Raw genomic sequence first — 21043 nt, 5'->3', positions numbered from 1 at the left:
TTTCGTGTTTCTTTTTTACCACAATTTGTCAGCCTCTTCTTCTCAAGCCTTCCTGAATGCCTTACAGTCTTCTGGCCTCTGGAATTTCAAAATAGTTGTTTCAGACAGTTCTTGCTTGTTTAACAGTGTTTTGGTGAAAGGACTTAGTTTTGGTGCTCCCTACTCTGCCATCTTCCCACAATCCCCTCGGAAATTTATTCTTGATATTAACCAAGGGCATGAAGACATTTCAGTGAGAGTAAAGAAGCATAAACACTTGTTAGTAAAATCTTTTATTTGATTTATATTTTAAATGAAAAAAAAATTATAATCCAGAAAAGTTAGTTGTATGAAAAGCAGGAGAAGCTAAGCTGGGCCATTTAGCAAAACTAAGGGGCAAGATTCATTTAAAACAATTAAAAAAAACCTCCCTCCCCCCATCAATTGTGATTAAACTTATCACATTTCAGTTGCAAAAGATGAGAAGTACTCAAGCTGAAGATGTGTCTGCTGATTTTGTTTGCTTCAATAAGATCTTTTCACCTATAAGGGATACATAAATTGTATTTTTGAATTATCTCCATTTTTAATAAACTTTATACTTTTAGAATAGTTTTAGATTTACAGAGAAGTTGTAAAGATAGTACAGAGAATTCCTATATACTCCACATCCAGTTTCTCCTATTGTTAACATCTTATATTACTCTGGTAGGTTTGCCATAACAAGGGAACCAATGTTGATAAATTATTATTAACTAAAGTTCATACTTCATTTAGATTTCCTTATTGTTTTTAAAAAAGATTTTATTTTGAAATAATTTCAAACTTACAGGGCAGTTTCAAAAATAATACAAAATCCACACAGAGCACTCCAACATATCTCCTACTCAGATACCCAGATCCATCAAATTTGAACATTTTGCTACATTTGCCATATCATTCTATCTATCTATCTATCTATCTATCTATCTATCTATCTATCTATCTATCTATCTATATGTCTATATATCTTCTAAACCTTTGAGAGTAGGTTGTTTGTATCATTCTCCTTCAAAACTTAATACTTCCATGTACATTTCCTGAGAACAAAGATATTCACTTATGTATCCACCTTAAGTAGTTATCAAGCTCAAGCAATTTAGCATTGATATAAAGCTTACTGACTATATTCCAGTTTTTGAAAATATGTCCCAGTAATGTCCTTTTGGGCCTTTTCTCCTCCTTGATTAGTTCAAGTCCAGGATCATGGATTATATTTAATTGTTAATGTCTCTTTAGTCACTCTTTTTCTAAATTGTGGAAATATACATACAGTATAAAGTTTCCCATTTCAACCATTCCCAGGCATACCATTCAGTGGGATTAATCACATTCACAATGTTGCAATACCCTCACCACCATCCATTAACAGAACTTTCCCATCACACTAAACATAAACCCTATACCTATCATACGTTAAGTCCTCATTCTCCCTACCCCCATTATGGGTAACCTGTACTTTACTTTCTGTCTCTGAATTTGCATGTTCTAGCTATTTCATATAAATGGAACCATTCAATATCTGTCCCTTAGTGTCTGACTTATTTCATTCAACATGATGTATTCAAGTTTCATCCATGTAGTGACATGTATCAGAACTTTGATTCCTTTTTAGAGCTCAGTAATATTCCAACACATGTATATACATTTTGTTTTATCCATTCATCTGCTGATGGACATTGGGTTGCTCCCACTTTTTAACTATTGTAAATAATACTGTGATGAACATTGGTATGTTCCTGCTTTCAAGTCTTTTGGGTGTATACCTATGTGATAATTTCATATGTCAACTTGGCTAGGTTATGGTGTCTAGTTGTTTGGTCAAGCAAGCACTGGCCTGATTATTACTCTAAGAGTATTTCATGTATTCAAATCATTAGTCAGTAAATTGCATCTATGGCTGATTATATCTACAATCAACAAAGGACACTAACTTCAGTAATGAGAGGAATCTCTCACCCTATCAGTTGGAGTCCTTAAAGGGAGAACACATCCTTGTCGACACTAGTTATTTCCGTTTTTAAAACAATAGCTCTTCCTATAGGTGTGAAATGATAGATTTCCTTAGTTTTTACTGAATGTCCTTTATCTGTTCCATGATCCCATCAAGGATACCGGATTACATTTATTTGTAATAAACTGTTTCTCAGACTTCCCTTGTTTTGATGACCTTGACAGTTTTGAGGAGTAATGATCAGGTATTTAGGAGAATATGCCTCAATTTGGTTTTGTCTAATGTTTTTCTCATGATTTACAGGTTTGGTGGAGGAGGAACAAAGAGGTAAAGTACCATTCTCACCACATATCAGAGGTACGTGCTATCAATGAGACTTAAGGATGGTGTTAACCTTGCTCACCTGGCTGAGGTAGCGCTGTCAGGCTTCTTCACTATACTCTTTGAAGGGAAGTCATTATGCACAGTTTACCCGTAAGGGGTGGTAGTTTTACCCCATCACCTTGAGTGAGCATTATCTACATAAATTATTTGGAATTCTTCTCTTTGGGAGGTTCTATATGGGGGTTTGTTTAATCCTTCCTTTGTGAGTGGAAATTTTATAAGGACAAGGAGATCAGCTTACTGATCTTTGTCTCCCACAGCACCTCCCAGTGTCTTACATAGTACTAGGTAGTTGATACATTATTTGCTAAATAAACAATAATTATTATATATCTCCCAAGAGTTATTCTTGTTAACCTATACAGCATCCTCGTTTACTTGAGAAAAGAAGTAAGATATTGAAAAGATTGGAAAATTTAATTTTTTCTTCCCATACTTAAGATGTATTCTATAGAGGACTGCCTAAATCACATTGATTTCTACCTCATTACATTCCTAATAGCTAATTCTGAGAATCTTGGAACAATTCATTGAAAGTGACTTGATTGAGTTTCAGATGGTGAAATTCTAGATAACATCTCCAAATATTCCAAATTCTGTACCACCTCTTTCAAAGTTTACTTTTCAAAGTAGGACTTCACCACTTATCGTCACCCTACTATGATAGATACTTTATGCCACAATCAATTCAAATATTACATAATACATAATTTTCATTTGCTCTACTATTTTGTAATTACTTACCAGTGTTCTGTGTGAATTTGCTTGTTTAGTACGGGGGTGTTTTCTATATCTCACCATATTACCTACTCTAGTATTTTACAAGGGCTTCATTAATAGACCAATAGTATTCTGGGAAGTCTAGAAATTCACCATTCCTTTAATTACTAAAATATAATTTAAATGTATAAAACTACTTTCTTTTTAAGAAGAAATTAAAATTAGTCTTTATATTAAGATCGCATTTTCGGAGACTTAAGAAATTGTTGTTACTGAATTATTATTCAAAATAATGAATAATTTACAAAGCCCTTAGTTATATTTCTAAAGGTCTACAGGTTCTGGGAGGAATATTTGCATTGACTCACCATTAGCTTTTCAGAAAATATGCATGGCTTGCCTTCTGTTGATGTCTCTTTTGATTTGGCAAAGAGAACATTGAGGACAGAAAATGGTTGCCATATAGTCATTACAAATGGACCCCTGTTTAAAAATATGAAAGAAAAGAAATGTTAAATTCACCTATTTGGAAATTAAGGCTTTTGGGTTTTCAAACACTTGAGGAGGAGCAAAAGACACTGATCCTTTTGATGCAGAGTTTGGGTGGATACATTTAGGAAAATAGTAATATATTTTTCCATTTAACTCGTTTGTCTCTTTTTATGACTCAAGTGTTTCCCTATGAATTATAGTATAGAAAAGATATGAAGATATTCAAACAAACTACCAAGAGTTTCTGGAAATAAAATCTCAAAACTCTTTTGCCCATGTACTTTCCTGTCTCAGAAGCTAGTAGAGAATGCACTGACAAATGAGGGCCTAAAGCAAGAAAGAGGAAGATATGGGATGAAGAAGCAGGAGTCAAACACAGGAGAGCAGCTAATGGAATCCCCAGGGCGATGGTGAAAGGAGATCCAGGGTGAGAACTGAACACCAGGAGTAAAAGGCAGCAGGTTTGGAAGCTCAGGGAGTGGTCTCATCAAACAGTTGAAAGTGATAGAAGGTCTGATGTGTTGATTGTGTTGGAAAGAGATTTAGAAAACTGGCTAAGAATTTGGTTTTGAATTACACGTAAGTAAATGGAAAACTACCAATGAAATAGCCAACAATTATTCATTAATTCCAGGTAAAACAATGTTTAGTAGGGAAAGGAATCATGGTTTACTACATGATTCAACTCTGAAGAGCACACAGGTATTACAAGGTAAGCATTGATTATAGTTTTACCCAAAAATAATTTTGTTTAAATCTCAAAATTTAATATAACTAATTCGGAAGGACAGGGATGTATATGGGTTGTAGGGGAAGGGAGAGAAGACAGAGCTTAATTCTCATCTTCCATGGTGAGAGGTCAATAGATAATCCCCCAAACAGAAAAGCCAAGAAGCAGCAATACAAATCTGTGATCTGGAAAGTATCAGCTCTTGTGGAAGGGGAAATAGAAGGCAGAAGTTTAGGTGCTACTGCTTTTTTTCCACAAACCTTGTAAAATTAGATAGTTTAAGAAACTACTTACAGTGCTTTGATAAAAATAAGTTTTAAATTTTTTAATATAGAAGACTTTTAATTTGATACGATGCATTCATCTCCTCTCCTGCCAATGAGATTAAAAAATATGAAAATAAGAAAAACTTTAAAACTGTACTAGAAAGCAAGAGTTATGCTATTTAGTAGGTGAGAAATTTTGAGGAATTTTGGGAAAATATGAAGCAAATAGTGTTACATTGATGGAGAAGGCAAACCAGAGCCAAGGTTTGACTGTATTGACTGCAGTCTAACACAGTCAATGTGGGTAGACTAGGAAAACCCGAGCTCAAACACCCGAGCTCTGAAAGAAGGAATAGGCTAGGAAAACAGGAAGGTTAACTGACGGACAACCTAAGCAGCTGGTCAGTCCAGAGGTGGCTGTGGCTTAAGGCCCCAGAAGAGAAGGGTGAGATAACTGGGGCAGTTCTTCGCTTATCTCATTGGAACGGAATACTCCATAAGACTCACCACAAACATATGAAAAGAAAGAATAAAAGGTAAAGGCATTTTAGCACAGAAAGGGGGAAAAAAAGTCTAAATCACTCCCACCCACGGGACAGCCAAATTGTTTTATGTTTGGTATTTATTCAGTGTTTTTTTTCTTATTATTATAGCTGAATTGATTTTTCCTTGTTCCTTTTGTTCACTCCAATAGTTTTAGAGGTTCTACAACCTATTTTTATCCTATTAATGACTACCCTTAAATTTTCATGCACTACTTAAATGTATATTTGCCTATCAATATCCGACTAAATAAGATCTTTAGAATGCTTTTATTTCTTTCTCCTCCTTCCAACCTTCCCAATTTTGTTAAAAACCAACTGATGTTTTAGTTTAAGGCCGTTATTAATTTTCCGAACACTTAAGGAGAATTTTTAAAAGTGATTTAGGCCTCAAAAAAACTTGATAACTCTCATATTAAACAATAACATTACAGTAAATAAAAAGCTCCCACAAGTCAATAAGAAAAAACAAATGACTCAATGAAAAAAGGATACATACAGATAATTGACAGAAGAAATATAAAAGGACAACAAATTTTCGAGAAGTTTTTTAATCTAACAAACATTAAATTAAAACAACATTTTTGCCTCTCCAATTAACAAAATGGAATAAAATGATATTATCCATCATTGGATGCTTATGTAGTGCTAACGATTATAAATTGATATCTTTTTGGAGAGCACTTTGGCAGAATCTGTCAAAAATTTGAATGTGCATATCCTGTGATCTATCAATCTAATATCTAGGAAACTATACTACAGAAATACTGGTACACATGCATAATCATATTTGTACAAGTATTTAAACTACAATATTATTTAACCTTCATCAATCAGGAAATGATGGCGGCGGACTTGGCCCAGTGGTTAGGGCGTCTGCTTACCACATGGGAAGTCCACGGTTCAAACCCCGGGCCTCCTTGACCTGTTGGAGCTGGCCCACGCGCAGTGCTGATGTGCACAACAAGTGTCGTGCCATGCAGGGGTGTCCCCCGCATAGGAGAACCCCATGCGCAAGGAGTGTGCCCCGTAAGGAGAGCCACCCAGCGCGAAAGAAAGTGCAGCCTGTCCAGGAATGGTGCCGCACACATGGAGAGCTGACACAACAAGATGATGCAACGAAAAGAAAAAGAAACACAGATTCCTGTCCCATTGACGAACAGAAGCGGACAAAGATGCAGCAAATAGACACACGGAACAGACAACCGGGGTGAGGGGGGGAGGGGAGAGAAATAAATAAATAAATCTTAAAAAAAAAAGGAAATGATTAAAGTAAATTATCTATATGATGGAATGCTATTCGGATAATAAAATGAATCAGAATCACTGACATGAAAAGGGGTCTACCAAATATTAAGTGGAAAAAAAAAAGAAACCCAAGTTGCGGTATAGTATGACCTCATTTTAAAAATAAAATACAAATGAAAGAAACAGCCCACCAAACCTAAAACTTTATGTATATCTATAGCTATATTTAGTCTATATTTATATGTTTTATAGACATAGAAAACCCCGAGTATGCATACAAAATTATTAATAGTGTTTACCATTGGGTAATGGAATTGAGTATAGACAGTTTACAGTTTCACGTTTTACTTTATATAATTCTGTATGTTTGAATTTGTTGTAAAATTATGTATGATTTATATTATTTCTTATAATCAAAAACTAATAAAGGGAAGCAGATTTGGCTCAACTGATAGAGCATCTACCATATGGGAGGTCCAGGATTCAAACCCAGGGCCTCCTGACCTGTGTGGTGAGCTAGCCCATACAGTGTTGATGTGTGCAAGGAGTGTCCCCCGCATAGGGGACCCCCACGCGCAAGGAGTGCACCCTGTAAGGAGAGCCGCCCAGCGCGAGAGAAAGTGCAGCCTGCCCAGGAGTGGTGCCACACGCATGTAGAGCCGACACAGCAAGATGATGCAGCAAAAACAGAGACAGATTCCTAGTGCGGCTGACAAGACACTGGGGGGATGGGGGGGGGTGGCAGAAGGGGAGAGAAATAAATAAAAATTTAAAAAAAACTAATAAAGATTGTAAATGAAAAAAAAAAACTAAATTCAATTGAATAAAATAAATTTGTCCTAAAAAATTCTGCATATTCCTTTGTTTTCCTCCTATGTGAAGTATAGCATGGTAAGGGAATGCATGGAAAGCTAGAGTTGAATATTGACTTCTATCAAGTGCAACAAATGTACCACACTAATACAAGGTGTTAATAATAGGGTGGTATATGGGAACCCTGTATTTTGTGCATGATTTTTCTGTAAACCCACAACTTGTCTTTTAATAATAATAATAAAAAGTCCTTAAGGTCCTCTTGTGCAAAAATATAGTGGACATACCCACTTTACAGGTATGGCATGAGAGTTAAGTGAGACACTGTGTGTATTGCACCTAGGGCATAATCTGAATAATCCTCTTCCATTGTCTAATATACACTGCAAATATGGAAACTGCTTATTTTCTAGGATTTTCAACAGAAGCCTAAAAGAAGGTTAGATAATCAGAGGATCTGTTGCTACATTTGAGTATAAGATTGCACATGCTAGGAAACCCCTACCAATCATATTCAGATGATGATCACCATCAAATGACCTCCATATTTATAACAATTATTTTGACTGTGCTCCGGTAGTTCAAATGATACAGTATTGCAAGTGACTCACAGGGATACCATATCGGGTCCGGTAGAGGGTCCTCATTGCGACACTATCTCCACACAGACAGCATTCGTTCATGTCATTTGCAATTTGACTTGCAAGGCACGTGAAACAAAATGTGCCACAGAGACCTGGGCATATGAAACCAAGGGTTCAAGTTATTCCACTCTTCCGCATCACAGCTGAAAGTTTACTTTCATGACAGGCCGTTCAAATCATAGAACCTTTGCCACATACCCCCCTGCTAAGTTCATCTTCAAAGTTTTGTTTAGCTTTGCATCACCTTCTTCTTCTTCCCATCTAATTATTTAGGAATGACCTCACCTTAGGTAGGTATTCTGCTTTTTAAAAATTCATACAAAATGCAAATCAAAAATGCAGAGTTTGATCTTGGTTATTAAAAGATGGAATCATGGAAGTGACTATCTACAGCTTTTTAATTTTTTGAGTGTTTTTTAAGTTATTGTAAAATACACATTTCATAAAAATAATTTTAATGATTTTATAAGTATACAATTCAATAACACTAAGTACATTGACGATGTTGTGTCACTTTCCTCATCTCACTATTTTGCAGATGTTGAATTAATGTCCTGAGAAGTGTAAACCATCACTTTAACGTCATCTAGGAAAGAGAACAAATAAACTAACCCAACTCTTCCCCTCTATGTTTCTCAATTTAATTATCAGCTTGATTTTAATTTTAATTTCATCAGTAAGTTAAAGATTAAATGTGTCTTCTTTTCCTTGCTTAAGTAAAGTACATAGATTTGAGACAAGCAAATAAACCTCAGAACAAATGTTTTGTAGGCAAATTTGTTTGTTTCTTGGTTAGTGTTGAGAATTAAGCATGTAGACCCACTCTGTCACTTCCCATTTCACCTCCACACTTCATTTCTCCCAAGTTCACTCAGATATCTGAGATCATTTAGAGAAAGCTCATAAAAAGAAAACAAAGCAGTCAGTTATTTTTCCCAATGACAAGTGAATCGCCTTTAGAATTCTTTATTTTCAGGTGTGTAAAAAACTTATATACAAATTCAAATAGTTTTTCTCTGAGCTCATGTCAAAACAATGGGTGAAAACCATCTCCTGTGTACTGGGCACATTGTAACTATAATGGCTTTAATTTATATGTAACAAGAACAGGCTTTTTTAAAAAAAAATCAAGTTAAACTTCAAATGTCTCTTTTAATTTAATTTAAGTTCTAATTATAAGCTTTAGGTTTGTTCATTGTTAGAGTTAATCAGCTCTTTCACTGTTATTGTAACTCTAGAACGCATTTTAGGAGTAAGACTATTCTTTGAATGACTGGAGAAGAATTAGCTTATAATCAATAAGTGCCTTTTTTGTTAAAGATACCATGGCCTGACACTGCTCGGTGCCTACACAATAAGGGGTACGGGGCGGAGGAGATTTAATTGTTGAAAATTCATCTCAACCTCAATTACAGGGGAACTTTTCTCACGCACTTACAGACTCCGAAGTCGCTGAAACAATCACACAGGCCGGTCTGCCAGTTGGAGACTTGGGGCACCGCAGTATACCCAGGTTGAGTCACAATGACCACAGGCGACGCAGCTTGCATTTTCTATGCAGGGTCTTAAATGGTCACGGTCTGAAAAGGAAAAGGGTGGTTAGTTTTGGCATCGTTCTTTGTCCGCCCAGTTTTGAGGCATTATGCTTCACTGGCGGGTGAGGCAATTTAGAGCAAGTTGCCCTAGTGATGGCTGAAGAGCATAACTTCTATCTTGAACACTCTCCCTCCCCCCTAGAGAACAGAAGCCTCTGGAGTGAAGAAATTCACTGAACTTTTAAGATGAATAAGTGCTTTTCACTGTGAAAGTAGGGTGGGACAGGGTTGTCTATTTTTAGACATGTACCTGATATCCACACAAGGTAGGGAAACTAAAGACCACCTGGTGATAGACGTAGAAGTAGGGGCTTAGGGTAAACAGGCTTCTCTAAGACTATACCACCTAAGGTTTTGTCCTGCACCTACACCTTTCCCCCTTTCCTTCCTTGGTAAGTTCCCTTTTGTTCTGGACTTGTATGTAGTTAGCGGTACTCAACTGCATCTACTCACCTGCATCTAATCTCGTTCTTTACTTCAAACATACCTGCAGCCTGTATCCCTTTGTCAGTTCTGGCTTGACAGTCCCTTGACATGATGTGTAGGCGCAAGCCTAGACAGAGCATTCTGGAAAGTTTGGTATGAAGTACATTAGGGTTGCCCTAATTTCTCCCCCTCTCTGAGGCAGTGAGGGGTCACGGACCACTGATTTGATTTGGAACGAGAAAATCTATGCTCAGATCCTGGTTTCCTAAACTGAGTGACCTTGACCTGGTCATTGAAAATGTTAGTCATTTCAATTTCCATTTACTAATCTGTAAAATCGAAAGGGTTTCTCATTTACTCACTCACATGCTCATTGAGAGTACCAAATGAGGTAAAATTCACGAAAGGTTTTAGTGAACAACAAAGAATTAAACAAACATAAGGCTAGCTGTAAAGTACAAACAATATAGCACGGAAATTTCTTTTGATAATTTCTGTAAACACTTATTGACAATAACAATAGGGTATATTTATTAAGTTTCTACTCAACATCAGGCACTTTGGCAGACCTATATTGTCCACTTTATCTTCACAACAACCCTGCAAAGTAGGAATTTTCTTTATTGAGTTGGCAAGGAAATGGAGGCTCAGATAGTTTTAAGTAAATTGGAAGATTCAGATCCCTTTTTGGCTCACTCCAGTCCCTATTCTTGCCTTTGCCTCTCTGACAGCTTAATTGTTTCCTTGCACAACACTGTCATAGGTTTGCTTTGATCTCCTCAAGAACAGGGACCCACTTTTCATGTTTACTCATTTAACACCAAATTCGATGTTTGGCCAGTAGTTGATACTTTTAATTGTCGTGTTCAACTAAGTATTATAATGTGCTTGATTCTGTTACAATATGCTAGACTCTGGGATGTAATAAATTTTCACTTGAAAATTCAGCACATTTTAAAAACACGCACACACAGAAACAATAAAATTGAAAAATACTCCCCAAATATTTCATAATATGATATTATTTGTTTTCTTACATTCCTTCTCTCATAGAAAGCTATTTCAAAACTTAAGCAAATTGCCTCAATTGTTTCATATTATTTTACATTTTTCTATTTCTTGAATTAGCTGGTTTCTTCCTAGATCTCATTGCTTAGTAATACCTGAATAATTTGGTAGTTCTCTCAAGGAAAAGGGGGAAGGATACTCGAAACTAAAAATAGTCTTAAAAACAGAACATTTTAGTTATTTCTCTATAAAACTGAAAGTGCATCATGCAGGAATGGTTCAAATATGTTTAAATCTGTCCAGGTTTTGTCACAGCTAATTATAAATCAACCAGGTCTACTCTTTATAGATGGTCCTCTGAGTCCAAGCAAAGACATTTATAATTTTTTTCATTGAATGAAGAAGGAAGAAGCTTAAGATGTTATTTTAAGTGTTTGTATCTCTTTTTCATCATCACCATAATCAGGAAATAGCTCTAAGTCTTCCCTTTCCCACTAGTGAATGTAATATGTGAACACCATGCATTTAAAAATTTTTAGGGAGGTGGATGTGGCTCGAGTGGTTGAGTCCCAGCCTCCCACATGAGAGGTCTGGGTTTGGTTCCCAGTGCCATCTGAAAAAACAAACAATAAGCAAAACAAATGAAAAAAACAACTCAGGGAAGCACTGGCTTCCCACAGAAGAGGTCCCAGGTTCAATCCCTCCATACCATGCAAAAAAAAAAAAAAAAAAAAGTAAAATTTTAAAAGACTACAAAATTTGACATTGTTTTCTAAAAACCTTGAACAAGAGAGAGATAAAAAGCTTTGAAGGTTAGGAAAATGAGAAAAAGCCTTGAACTATTCACAGAAGAAGAAATGAAAATGACCCCTAACCATATAAAAGATATTAAAACTCAAAATTACAGAAATGCAAATCAAACACTTGTCAGATTGGTCAAAAATTTAAAAATATGGAATGCATCTTGTTGGCATGGCTGTGGAGAGAGAAGCATTCTCATATATTGCTGGTGGGAATGCAAGCTGGGACAACCCTTCTGGAAGGGAATTTGTCAATACCTAAATCCTAGCAATGTACTACTTCTAAAACTTTATCCTGAAGATACAGCTCCAACAATACAAAAATACATGTCCACTAGGTTATTTATAGAAGCATTGTGTGTATTTGCAAAATACTGTAAACAACCTAATTATTCGTATTTGTGGTTGAATAAACCGTGAGACATCCATACAATGGAGTATTATGTGGCTATAGAAAAGAATGAGAATACTCTCTATAAACTGTTATATAATGGTTTCTAGGATATACTGTTCAATGAAAAAAGTAAGATACAAAAGAGTATGCCACTCTTCATGTAAGAAATCAGGGGATATAAGAAAATACATGTGGTTTCTACCTTCGCCGCTGTCACCACTACAACACCGGCTCCCACTTCTGCTGCTGCCACTCCTGCAGCCACTGCCTATTGTATTCCTAAAATGGCACCACTAGACTTGGACAAGTATGTGGAGACAGCAGCTATGCAAGTACCTGCCGGAGAACGACCTAAAGCAGTTAGTGACTGTGTTTGTGACCTCCTCTTGGAAGAGTCAAATGTTCAGCCGGTATCAACACCAGTAACAGTGTGTGGAGACATATATGGACACTTTTATGACCTTTGTGAACTATTCAGAACTGGAGGTCAGGTTCCTGGCACAGACTACATATTTATGGGTGACTTTGTAGACAGAGGTTATTATAGTTTGGAGTCATTCACTTACCTTCTTGCGCTAAAGGCTAATTGGCCTGATTGTATTACACTCTTGCAAGGAAATCCCGAGAGTAGACAGGTAACACAATTATATGGATTTTATGATGAGTGCCAGACCAAATATGGAAATGCTAATGCATGGAGATATTGTGCCAAAGTTTTTGACATGCTCCTAGTAGCAGCTTTAATAGATGAGCAGATTTTGTGTGTTCACGGTGGTTTATCTCCCGATATCAAAACACTGGATGAAATTCCATCTATTGAGCGGATTCAGGAAATTCCTCATAAAGGAGCGTTTTGTCACCTGGTCTGGTCAGATCCTGAAGATGTAGACACTTGTGCAATCAGTCCCTGAGAAGCACGTTGGCATTTTGGAGCAAAGGTCACAAATGAGTTTGTTCATACCAACACCTTAAAACTCATCTGCAGAGCACACAAACTAGTGCACAAAGGCCACAAATTTATGTTTGAATAGAAGCTGGTAACAGGATGGTCTGCTCCTAACTACTGCTATCACTGTGGCACTATTGCCTCCATCATGGTCTTCAAAGATGTAAATACAAGAGAACCAAAGTTATTCTGGGTAGTTTCAGGTTCAGAACGTGTTATTCCTCCCAGAACGACAAGGCTGTATTTCCTCTGAGGCCCTCACCCATCCTGCTGACCTATTTTCCTGCCCTCTCCTTACCCCAATTTTCATGCATTACCCTCTACAATACACTTTTTATCGAGCACTTTGCTTCTGAAATGTTGTCTCTTGCCTTTTTTATTTTAAATTTTCTAGATTTTATTGTTATGGTGTCTATAGCAATGTTTTTCTATCAGTTTTCTCCCTCATCCCTTCCTCACCTTGGACTTATTTGAGAGACTTGAGAAATGTCCTACTACTCACACTGCTGCATGTAGCTCTAGCTTATTTACTGGTCTGGGGGAAACAGGATGCATTTGGTTTTTTAAAAAAGGCCAATTAGAACAGACCACACTGAAATACTCCTCCTTTTTGTATCATTCAGCTTTTTGTTTTAGTTTGTTAAGTTTTAAGAAATTTCAGCAGCAAAGTTGTTATTCAGTGGCCATGATGGACTGCAACTGCTTTGAGTTATGTATACCTGTCGCAGCTGTAAACTTCATTGTCCTTTGTTGGATATTTAAATGGATATAAAATAAATCGGTCTAAAGGGCTAAAGGGCAAAAAAAAAAAAAAAGGAAGGAAAAAAGAAAATATACATGTATCTGTTTACTTGTGCAATAAGAAATACAGAAAGAATAAACCAAAAACAAATGAAATTTGCTATGTTCAAGGGAAGTGGGGTGGCAAGAATAGGATAATGGAGTAGTAGGAATGGGAGGTGACACTTCTCTGAGTGCACATTTTCTTACAGCCCTTACTTTTAGAACCCTGGAATGTTTCATATACCCAATCAACACACAAATAATGAAAATCAACCGAGATGTGGAAGGAACCCAAGATGCAACACAAACAGTAACAGATGACCCCAACTGTATTACAATGAATAATATGACCCTACTGAAGAGGTAGGGAATAAAAAGGTAACTTACATAACTTTAGAAAACAGTAGTTAGACTATATAATGTAAGGCAAAATACAAAAAGACCCGTACACAAAAACTAAGTAAATTTGTTTTTCTTAGGGATAAGAGTTAGCAATTGTAAAACTATATATACATTAGGATTAAGCACATAAGTATTTATAAATAATGAGATAGAAGCTTCTCATTGTTGGAGAAAGAAGTTACAAATAAGGAAAGAAGGAAGGCTAGAATAAACCCTGTGCTGTTGGATTGGAATCAAAGGTATGAACTCATGGTTATTTATGTACACACACAGATAGATATAGGTGATCTATGTATGTATATTTCCTGACACAGTCCACTGCAAAAGTCTAGAAGCAACAACAACCCAGTAGCAGTGTGCAAACCTCATGCCTAAATCTTGTTTCTAAATACTATTTTCTAATTAAAAAGAACCAGGATTCATTGGAGAAATGGCTGATTCCAAGCCTGGGGCAGGGAAAGTACGATATACGTATGTCTTGTAGTACTAGAAATAAAGAAATTACTCAAAAACTGTTAGAGACAAGTTTAAAGATCATAGGAACCAACCTGAGTGCTTCCAGTGACTATATCTGGGGCTATTTGAACAACAATAACAAATACTGTTAGTAATGGATTATAACCTATAGAATAAAATAACTACCCACAAGTCCATACTGATATAAATAAATAAATAAATAAAACTTTTTAAATGGGGGAGAACAGAGAGCTCTTTCTTATAGTAATACTCCAACTAATAAACATAGAAGGAATGACAGAAATAGAAGACCACCATTTGGCAAACAAACAGCACAGTAAAAATTGTTGTGTGTAAGACTTGTGGATGGATACTAAAATAGTAGACTTTATGAATGATGAGAAAATATTCATGGGGTATGAATATAATAATGTGGTATGATATATCACATTTTGTTTATGCATTCAACAGTTGATGGATATTAGGTTGTTTCTACTTTTCTTGCTGTTATGAAAAATACCCTCATTAACATTCAACTATAGGCTTTTTATGTATGTTTTCACTTCTCTTGGGTATTTACCTAGGAGTAGAATTGTTAGGTCACATGTTAACTCTATGTTTAGCATTTTAATTAACTACCAGATTTTTCCAGAGCAGCTGCATTTTGTTTTAGGGTTTCAATTTTTCCACATTATCACCAACACATGCTAACATTTGTTATTGTCCTTTTGTGTGCTACTTTTTGCAACATTTTTCCTAAGTCTAAAATTATTTCAAAATAAAAAGTAACAAACCAAACCAAAAATAAAAAAAGACTATGGGACAAGGGGAGTCCCATAGTATTTAGAGTGACAATTGCAAAAATATTTGCTACCAATACTGCAAAATTACATTCCCACATCCAAGTGGCATATATTGTAAGTATTGCAATTTTAAGATTTTTTTGTACTATGGAGGCATTTACCCTATAGTTCTTAAGAATCATTTTAAACAATTTCACTTTATTGTATAAAATACAATGAACTGCATTCATAATACCCTATGCTTATTTTAAATTTATTGGGTTTACCCTTTACTATACAGTAAAGTGGTTTTGGTTTGTGATTTTTGTGTGATTTTAAAAAATGTACCACAATGACCTTTTACTGCTCTTCTACAATAAAAGGAGGCTAACCATTTGTGGATTCCACAGAAACAGTGTGGAAGAAGGTTCTAGTAAGTGAACAACCACAACAAAACACTAGGGGAGTAGTCTGAACCGACCATTCCGGGGGTGCATTACCTGCCGGTAGGTACGTGGAGGATGAAGGTGTCTGTCAAGGGAACGTGTGTCTGGTTTTGCTCTGGTATATCCCCCCCCCCCCCCCCCCACTGTCCGAGGAGGAAGGCTGGGAGGAGGGTCAAGAGTAGGGCAGAGTGTGGAGGGAGGGGCAGGCCCGTTTCAGGCTGAGCCCCGCGGGCAAATGCTCCTGGCTCATCTACAGCCTCCGGCTTTCTTTGGAGGCCAGAGCTCCCCACTCCCCCACTGCACTGTCGTGGGGAAGACTGGACCTCCCCAGGGGCAGAGCCCGCTTTTCTAGAGGAGCGCCGGAGGCAGGTGATCCCGCCTAGACTGAACACTCTGGACTCAGGATGGTGACTGGAAAGGGCCACTGGACACAGGGGGAATTTGTCTCCAGGCACCTAAATTCTACTCCCCAATAATTACTTACTCTTCTCCTCTGCAGGGATCAAACCTTATGTGCCTCTGAATTCTCCAGCGCAGCCAGGCCTGCGTCCACCTGAGGGAGACCGTCAGCCAGTGCTGGTCAGGGAACAGCCTGACCGCGGGGCCGCGGGGACGGAGGCTCGGGGGGCTCGGGGGGCTCGGGGCCCGCCGCTCTCCCCTGGCACCCACGGGCCCAGCGCGGCACGCGGAGCCCGGGGCCGCCCCTGCCCGGGCACCCGACCCCGCTCTGTGCCACCCCGGCTGCCCGGTCTTACAGGCATCTGTACATTTGAACGGTGCCCTTTGGATGGCGTGGGCTGGTGGTTAGAGCAGGAGAGAGAATTGTGACAGCTTTGTTCACTGATGCAGCTCGAAAGCTTAGCTGGGGCCCTTCTCGCGAAGGCGCCTCTTACCTGCCCCCTCCCCGCCGCGCCTCACTCGCGCCCCTTCTCCTCTCCCATCTTGCCCAGCCAATGCTGGATGCCCGGGTGCCCGGGGCGCGCACCCAGCACTGCACAAGGTGCGCAACGCGGGGAAACCGCTCGAGCAGCGGCAGGTGCTCAGGCTCACCTCTTCACCTACCAGACAGAACAGAACCCAGTTCTTCCCCACTTCCCAGTACGTCCCAGCTTGGTTCACATCTTCCCCAGTACTCAAATGATAGGAAATGTATTTTGGGGTAATGGCTTTCCATATTTGGGATCTAGGAGGAAGAGGCATTATGGGAAATGCTGAAACTCATATATACATATATTCTAATCATCTTCAGTTCTATTTAATTTAATAAATTAAATTGATAATATAGTAAGCAAATTTATAATCAAATACCAGAAAAAAATGTGAAAGAATATGCAACAAACTCTTGGGTAGTAACTTCTGTCCAATGGCTACTGTTTACTTTTTCAGTTTTCTACATTGTCTGAAAAAAATTTTTTTACAAGCAGCATTTATTTATTTCTTTTATAACCAAAAGTAGAAATTTCCATTTCAGAAACAAAAAGCAAATCTGATGATTAAAAGACATATTTAAGGAAAGTGGATTTGGTGCAACTGATAGGGCGTCCGTCTACCACATAGGAGGTCCAGGGTTCAAACCCGGGTCCCCTTGACCCATGTGGTGAGCTGGCCCATGCAGGGCTGATGCACGCAAGGAGTGCTGTGCCTTGCAGGGGTGTCCCCCGCATAAGGGAGCCCCATGCACAAAGCTGCCCCGCACGAGAAAAATGCAGTCTGCCCAGGAGTGGCACCGCACACACATAGAGCTGACATAGCAAGATGATACAACAAAAAGAGACACAGATTCCCAGGGCCACTGACAAGAATACAAGCAGACACAGAAGAACACACAGTGAATGGATACAGAGAGCAGACAATGGGGGGGGGGGGGTGAGAAATAAATAAAAAATAAATCTTAAAAAAACGGCATTTAAGGGGGTTAAGGTGATTATCCTATAACTGTTTGTATTGTTTTGTTCCTTAGCCCTTAGCCAATGCTTGGCACACAGTTGGCATTCAATAAATACCAGCTGAATGAATGACCTTTCCACAATCTCTTTCGAAGGGAAAACACTTTCATTTGAATTGTTTATTTCAAGAATCTATGCTGTGACTTCTAATATAACAGCAATCTGAAGATTTCAGAATAAAAACTTGCCTGTAATCAAATTTTTTTTTCCTTCACCGGACTTTTCTCTCTCAGAATATGCATTTATGTATTTAAATTGGCTAATTTTAGCCCCTTTTAACAATTGAGATCCGAATAATCTGTGAGTGCTTTTGAACCCTATCCACTGTAATCTGAATATCCTTTAGCAGGCAGCTTTCTCCAAAATACCCATGTGCTGACTGCCAGTTAGTTTGTAGGAAATTTAACCACCTTAGTGGAGTTGCCTAACTGGTTTTCAGTCCAGGGCTTTCATAAAGAAGAGAAACATCTAACAGTCAAAAGTATAAGTTTCTGTTTCTTTGTTTTATACTTCCTTTGTTGAAGGGAAACTGTGGGCACCCAGGTGCCTCACTGAGTTCGTTTAGTTTTCACACCTACAACAGAGCGTGAGGGTGAGGCCCCAGGGGGCTTTTGGCACTGTTAGAAGTTCCCAGCTAGTTGGTTCCCCTGGGGGAGAAGCTGCCCCGCCCAGCCCAGCCGGGCCCAGACGCGGGGTCCTCGTCAGAACTAGTGCCCGGGACTTCTATTTAATTGAAAGGGTCTTGTATATCCCCACATGGGAATTTTTATTCTGGGAAATACTTCCTTGCCCGTTAGGAGACTGGGAGGAGAAAGCAGATACACTCATTGTTATATAGCTCTGTGGTTTAAATAGCATTTCAGAATTCTAGGAATCCTTTAAGTTACGATAAAATATAGAACAGGAGCAAATGAAAATGTCCCAACTAACTTCACTTCTCTTCACTTCAGCCATTAAATATCTGAGAGTCTTTAACCTGATTCATCCAGGCTCAGCAGCAAGTGGGGGGAACACACCTTCCCTAAAATCTCTTTAGTGGGAAGTAATGCCCCTAAGCTTTTCTAAGACTTATTTACAGGCCTGGCAATCTGTTCACTGGTCTTTAAAAAATGCTGCTGTACATAAAAACCACTTGGAAAGCTTGTTTAAGATGCAGATTTCTAGGCACTGTCCTCAGATACTGTGATTTGGAAGGGATGGGCTAGGGTCCAGGAATCTAAAACAAGCATCTGCAGGGCTTCTGCCCTGTGGCACAGGGTGCTGTCATGTAAAGGAGAAAAAGGCGGGTAGACATTTTCTGTGTAGACACAGCTTGGTGAATATGTGGCAACTCTATCGAGAATTAGAAAATGTGGTGTCCCTTTCCCCAGGCAGACGTAACCTACACCAGGGCCTCTGGTTTGCTCAAGGAGCATGGGCTGAACTGCAGCCTCACTAACCGCTTACCTGCCTGCCCATAAAAACCTCTAATTTTTTTTCTCTCTGATTACTGCAGTGGAAATACTTATACCTCTTGTTGTGAGACTAGGAGGAGATTCCAATGCCAGTGGCCTTGCAGAGCATACTTTGAAACCCAAAACCCTACCTAGACTTTTTCATTTCACTTCTGTTACTAATAACTACAGATACAGTTCAATTCAGCAAATATTCATTGTGCATCCATCGTGTGAAAGACCCTCGTGCTGGGCTTGCTAGGGGTGGAGAAGGCATCTCGAGTTCTCAGTGGATGGCTAGCTGCCCTGCCTCACACTTCACGCGGCCATACAGTTGTTTTGCTTCGTGCCATCTTTGCTCCTCCAGGAGCGGAGCGTAGTGATGGCATGGGCCGTTCAGAAAAAAGGGAATTGCGATGGGGATCGCGGTGGAAGAGCTTTGAAGAACGAACTGATAACTTTCTTTAGAAACCTCTTTCCATGGATTGATTCCGCGTCAGGAGACCTTGCAATCTTTGGTTTATATTTTAAACATCTTTATTTCATCCATTAATTTTAGTAACAACTAACCTTGTCCTTGTCTCCCCTGCCTAGGAACACTTCAGGCTTGAACAGGACAGTCCACTATTTTATTAACATTTTAATCTTGGTATTTAAAAAAAAAAGTTATTTAAATATGAGAAGAAAAGAGTGAAATCTCTCTATAGACATATAAATGAAGCACTGGAATATAATTTTTAAGCAATCTAGTCTGTTTTTCTTACTTTCAGACTGAAAATTAGAGGATTCTCACAATTTATGACTAAGATGTACAAATTCCATCTCCTCTTCCTAAATATTTTAAATGGATAAAATAAAGTTAGATGTCTCCAAAACACAAATCAATTAGACCAAAACTTTTAAATCTACATATTAATTGAGATAAAGAGTAAAATTAATGATCAAGTTAGCAAATATAACATATAATATGTATTTCCTGCTGAAAGCAGTATTTAATGAGGATTCAAGGCTGAGATCTTACACTGCTTTAAAAAATATAGCATTTGGTTGTCTTAGCATGTAGCACAGTACTTGGCACATAATAATCATTGAATTTGACTAAGTTGACTAAATTTCCTTTAAAGCACCTAGATAAGAAAACACTGCTCTTTCATCTGAATGTCGAAATATAGCATGTTAGAAAAAAACAAGAAAATAAAATACTTTCAAAGAAAATATTTTTTCACTTCTGGATAAATTTTCAAAGAAGAATTCATTTTCAAAATACTTACAGTTAAGAAATAGATTTCAACCAGGAACTGTTGTGTGGTCTGGGAGAGAATCTCTAGAAGTGAAAGTTATAGAAAGGGGAGAGGAGAAGAGGTACAATTGCTTCCACTGCAGTATTCAGAGAAAAAAATCAGAGGTTTTTATTGGCCAGTGTAATTCAGGCAGCAGTGCTGTTTTCTTAAAAAGCAGTTTTATTGAGATATGTTCATGTCCCATACAATCCACCAAAGTGTAAAATCAGTGACTTTTAGTGTAATCAGAACTGTACATTTATCACCACAATCAATTTTAGAACATTTTCATTACTCCAAAAAGAAAATCCCAGGACCCTTTAGTATCACCTCTCAGTCCTTCTGTCTTTCCCCAGCCCCTACTATAACCACTAATCTTCTGTCTCCACAGATTTATTTATACTTACATTTTATATAAACAGAACCATGCAATATATAGTAGTTTGTGTCTGTTTTTTTTTTTCAATTAGTGTAATGGCTTTAAAAATAAATATTTTTAATTAAAGAAGTTGTAGGTTTACAGAAAATTCATGTA

General features: G+C 37.9%; 1 protein-coding gene and 1 pseudogene across 1 annotated transcript; one reads left to right on the top strand and one right to left on the bottom strand.

Moving 5' to 3' along the window:
- Positions 1-256: 256 nt before the first annotated feature.
- PLAC8 (placenta associated 8) lies at positions 257-20596 on the bottom strand. Its single transcript, XM_071215719.1, has 5 exons — positions 20500-20596; positions 9250-9391; positions 7779-7903; positions 3445-3559; positions 257-522 (listed from the first exon to the last, which is right to left on the bottom strand). The coding sequence occupies exons 2-4, from the start codon at positions 9359-9361 to the stop codon at positions 3455-3457; spliced, it is 342 nt and encodes a 113-aa protein (XP_071071820.1). The 5' UTR covers positions 9362-9391; positions 20500-20596; the 3' UTR covers positions 257-522; positions 3445-3454.
- LOC101442008 (serine/threonine-protein phosphatase 6 catalytic subunit pseudogene) lies at positions 12319-13233 on the top strand (annotated as a pseudogene).
- Positions 20597-21043: the final 447 nt, after the last annotated feature.

Source organism: Dasypus novemcinctus, chromosome 1 (assembly GCF_030445035.2).
Source record: "Dasypus novemcinctus isolate mDasNov1 chromosome 1, mDasNov1.1.hap2, whole genome shotgun sequence".
In the NCBI taxonomy this organism is placed as follows: domain Eukaryota; kingdom Metazoa; phylum Chordata; class Mammalia; order Cingulata; family Dasypodidae; genus Dasypus; species Dasypus novemcinctus.
Note: the sequence above shows the minus strand (reverse complement) of the source record. Positions and strands in the feature narration are given on the sequence as shown.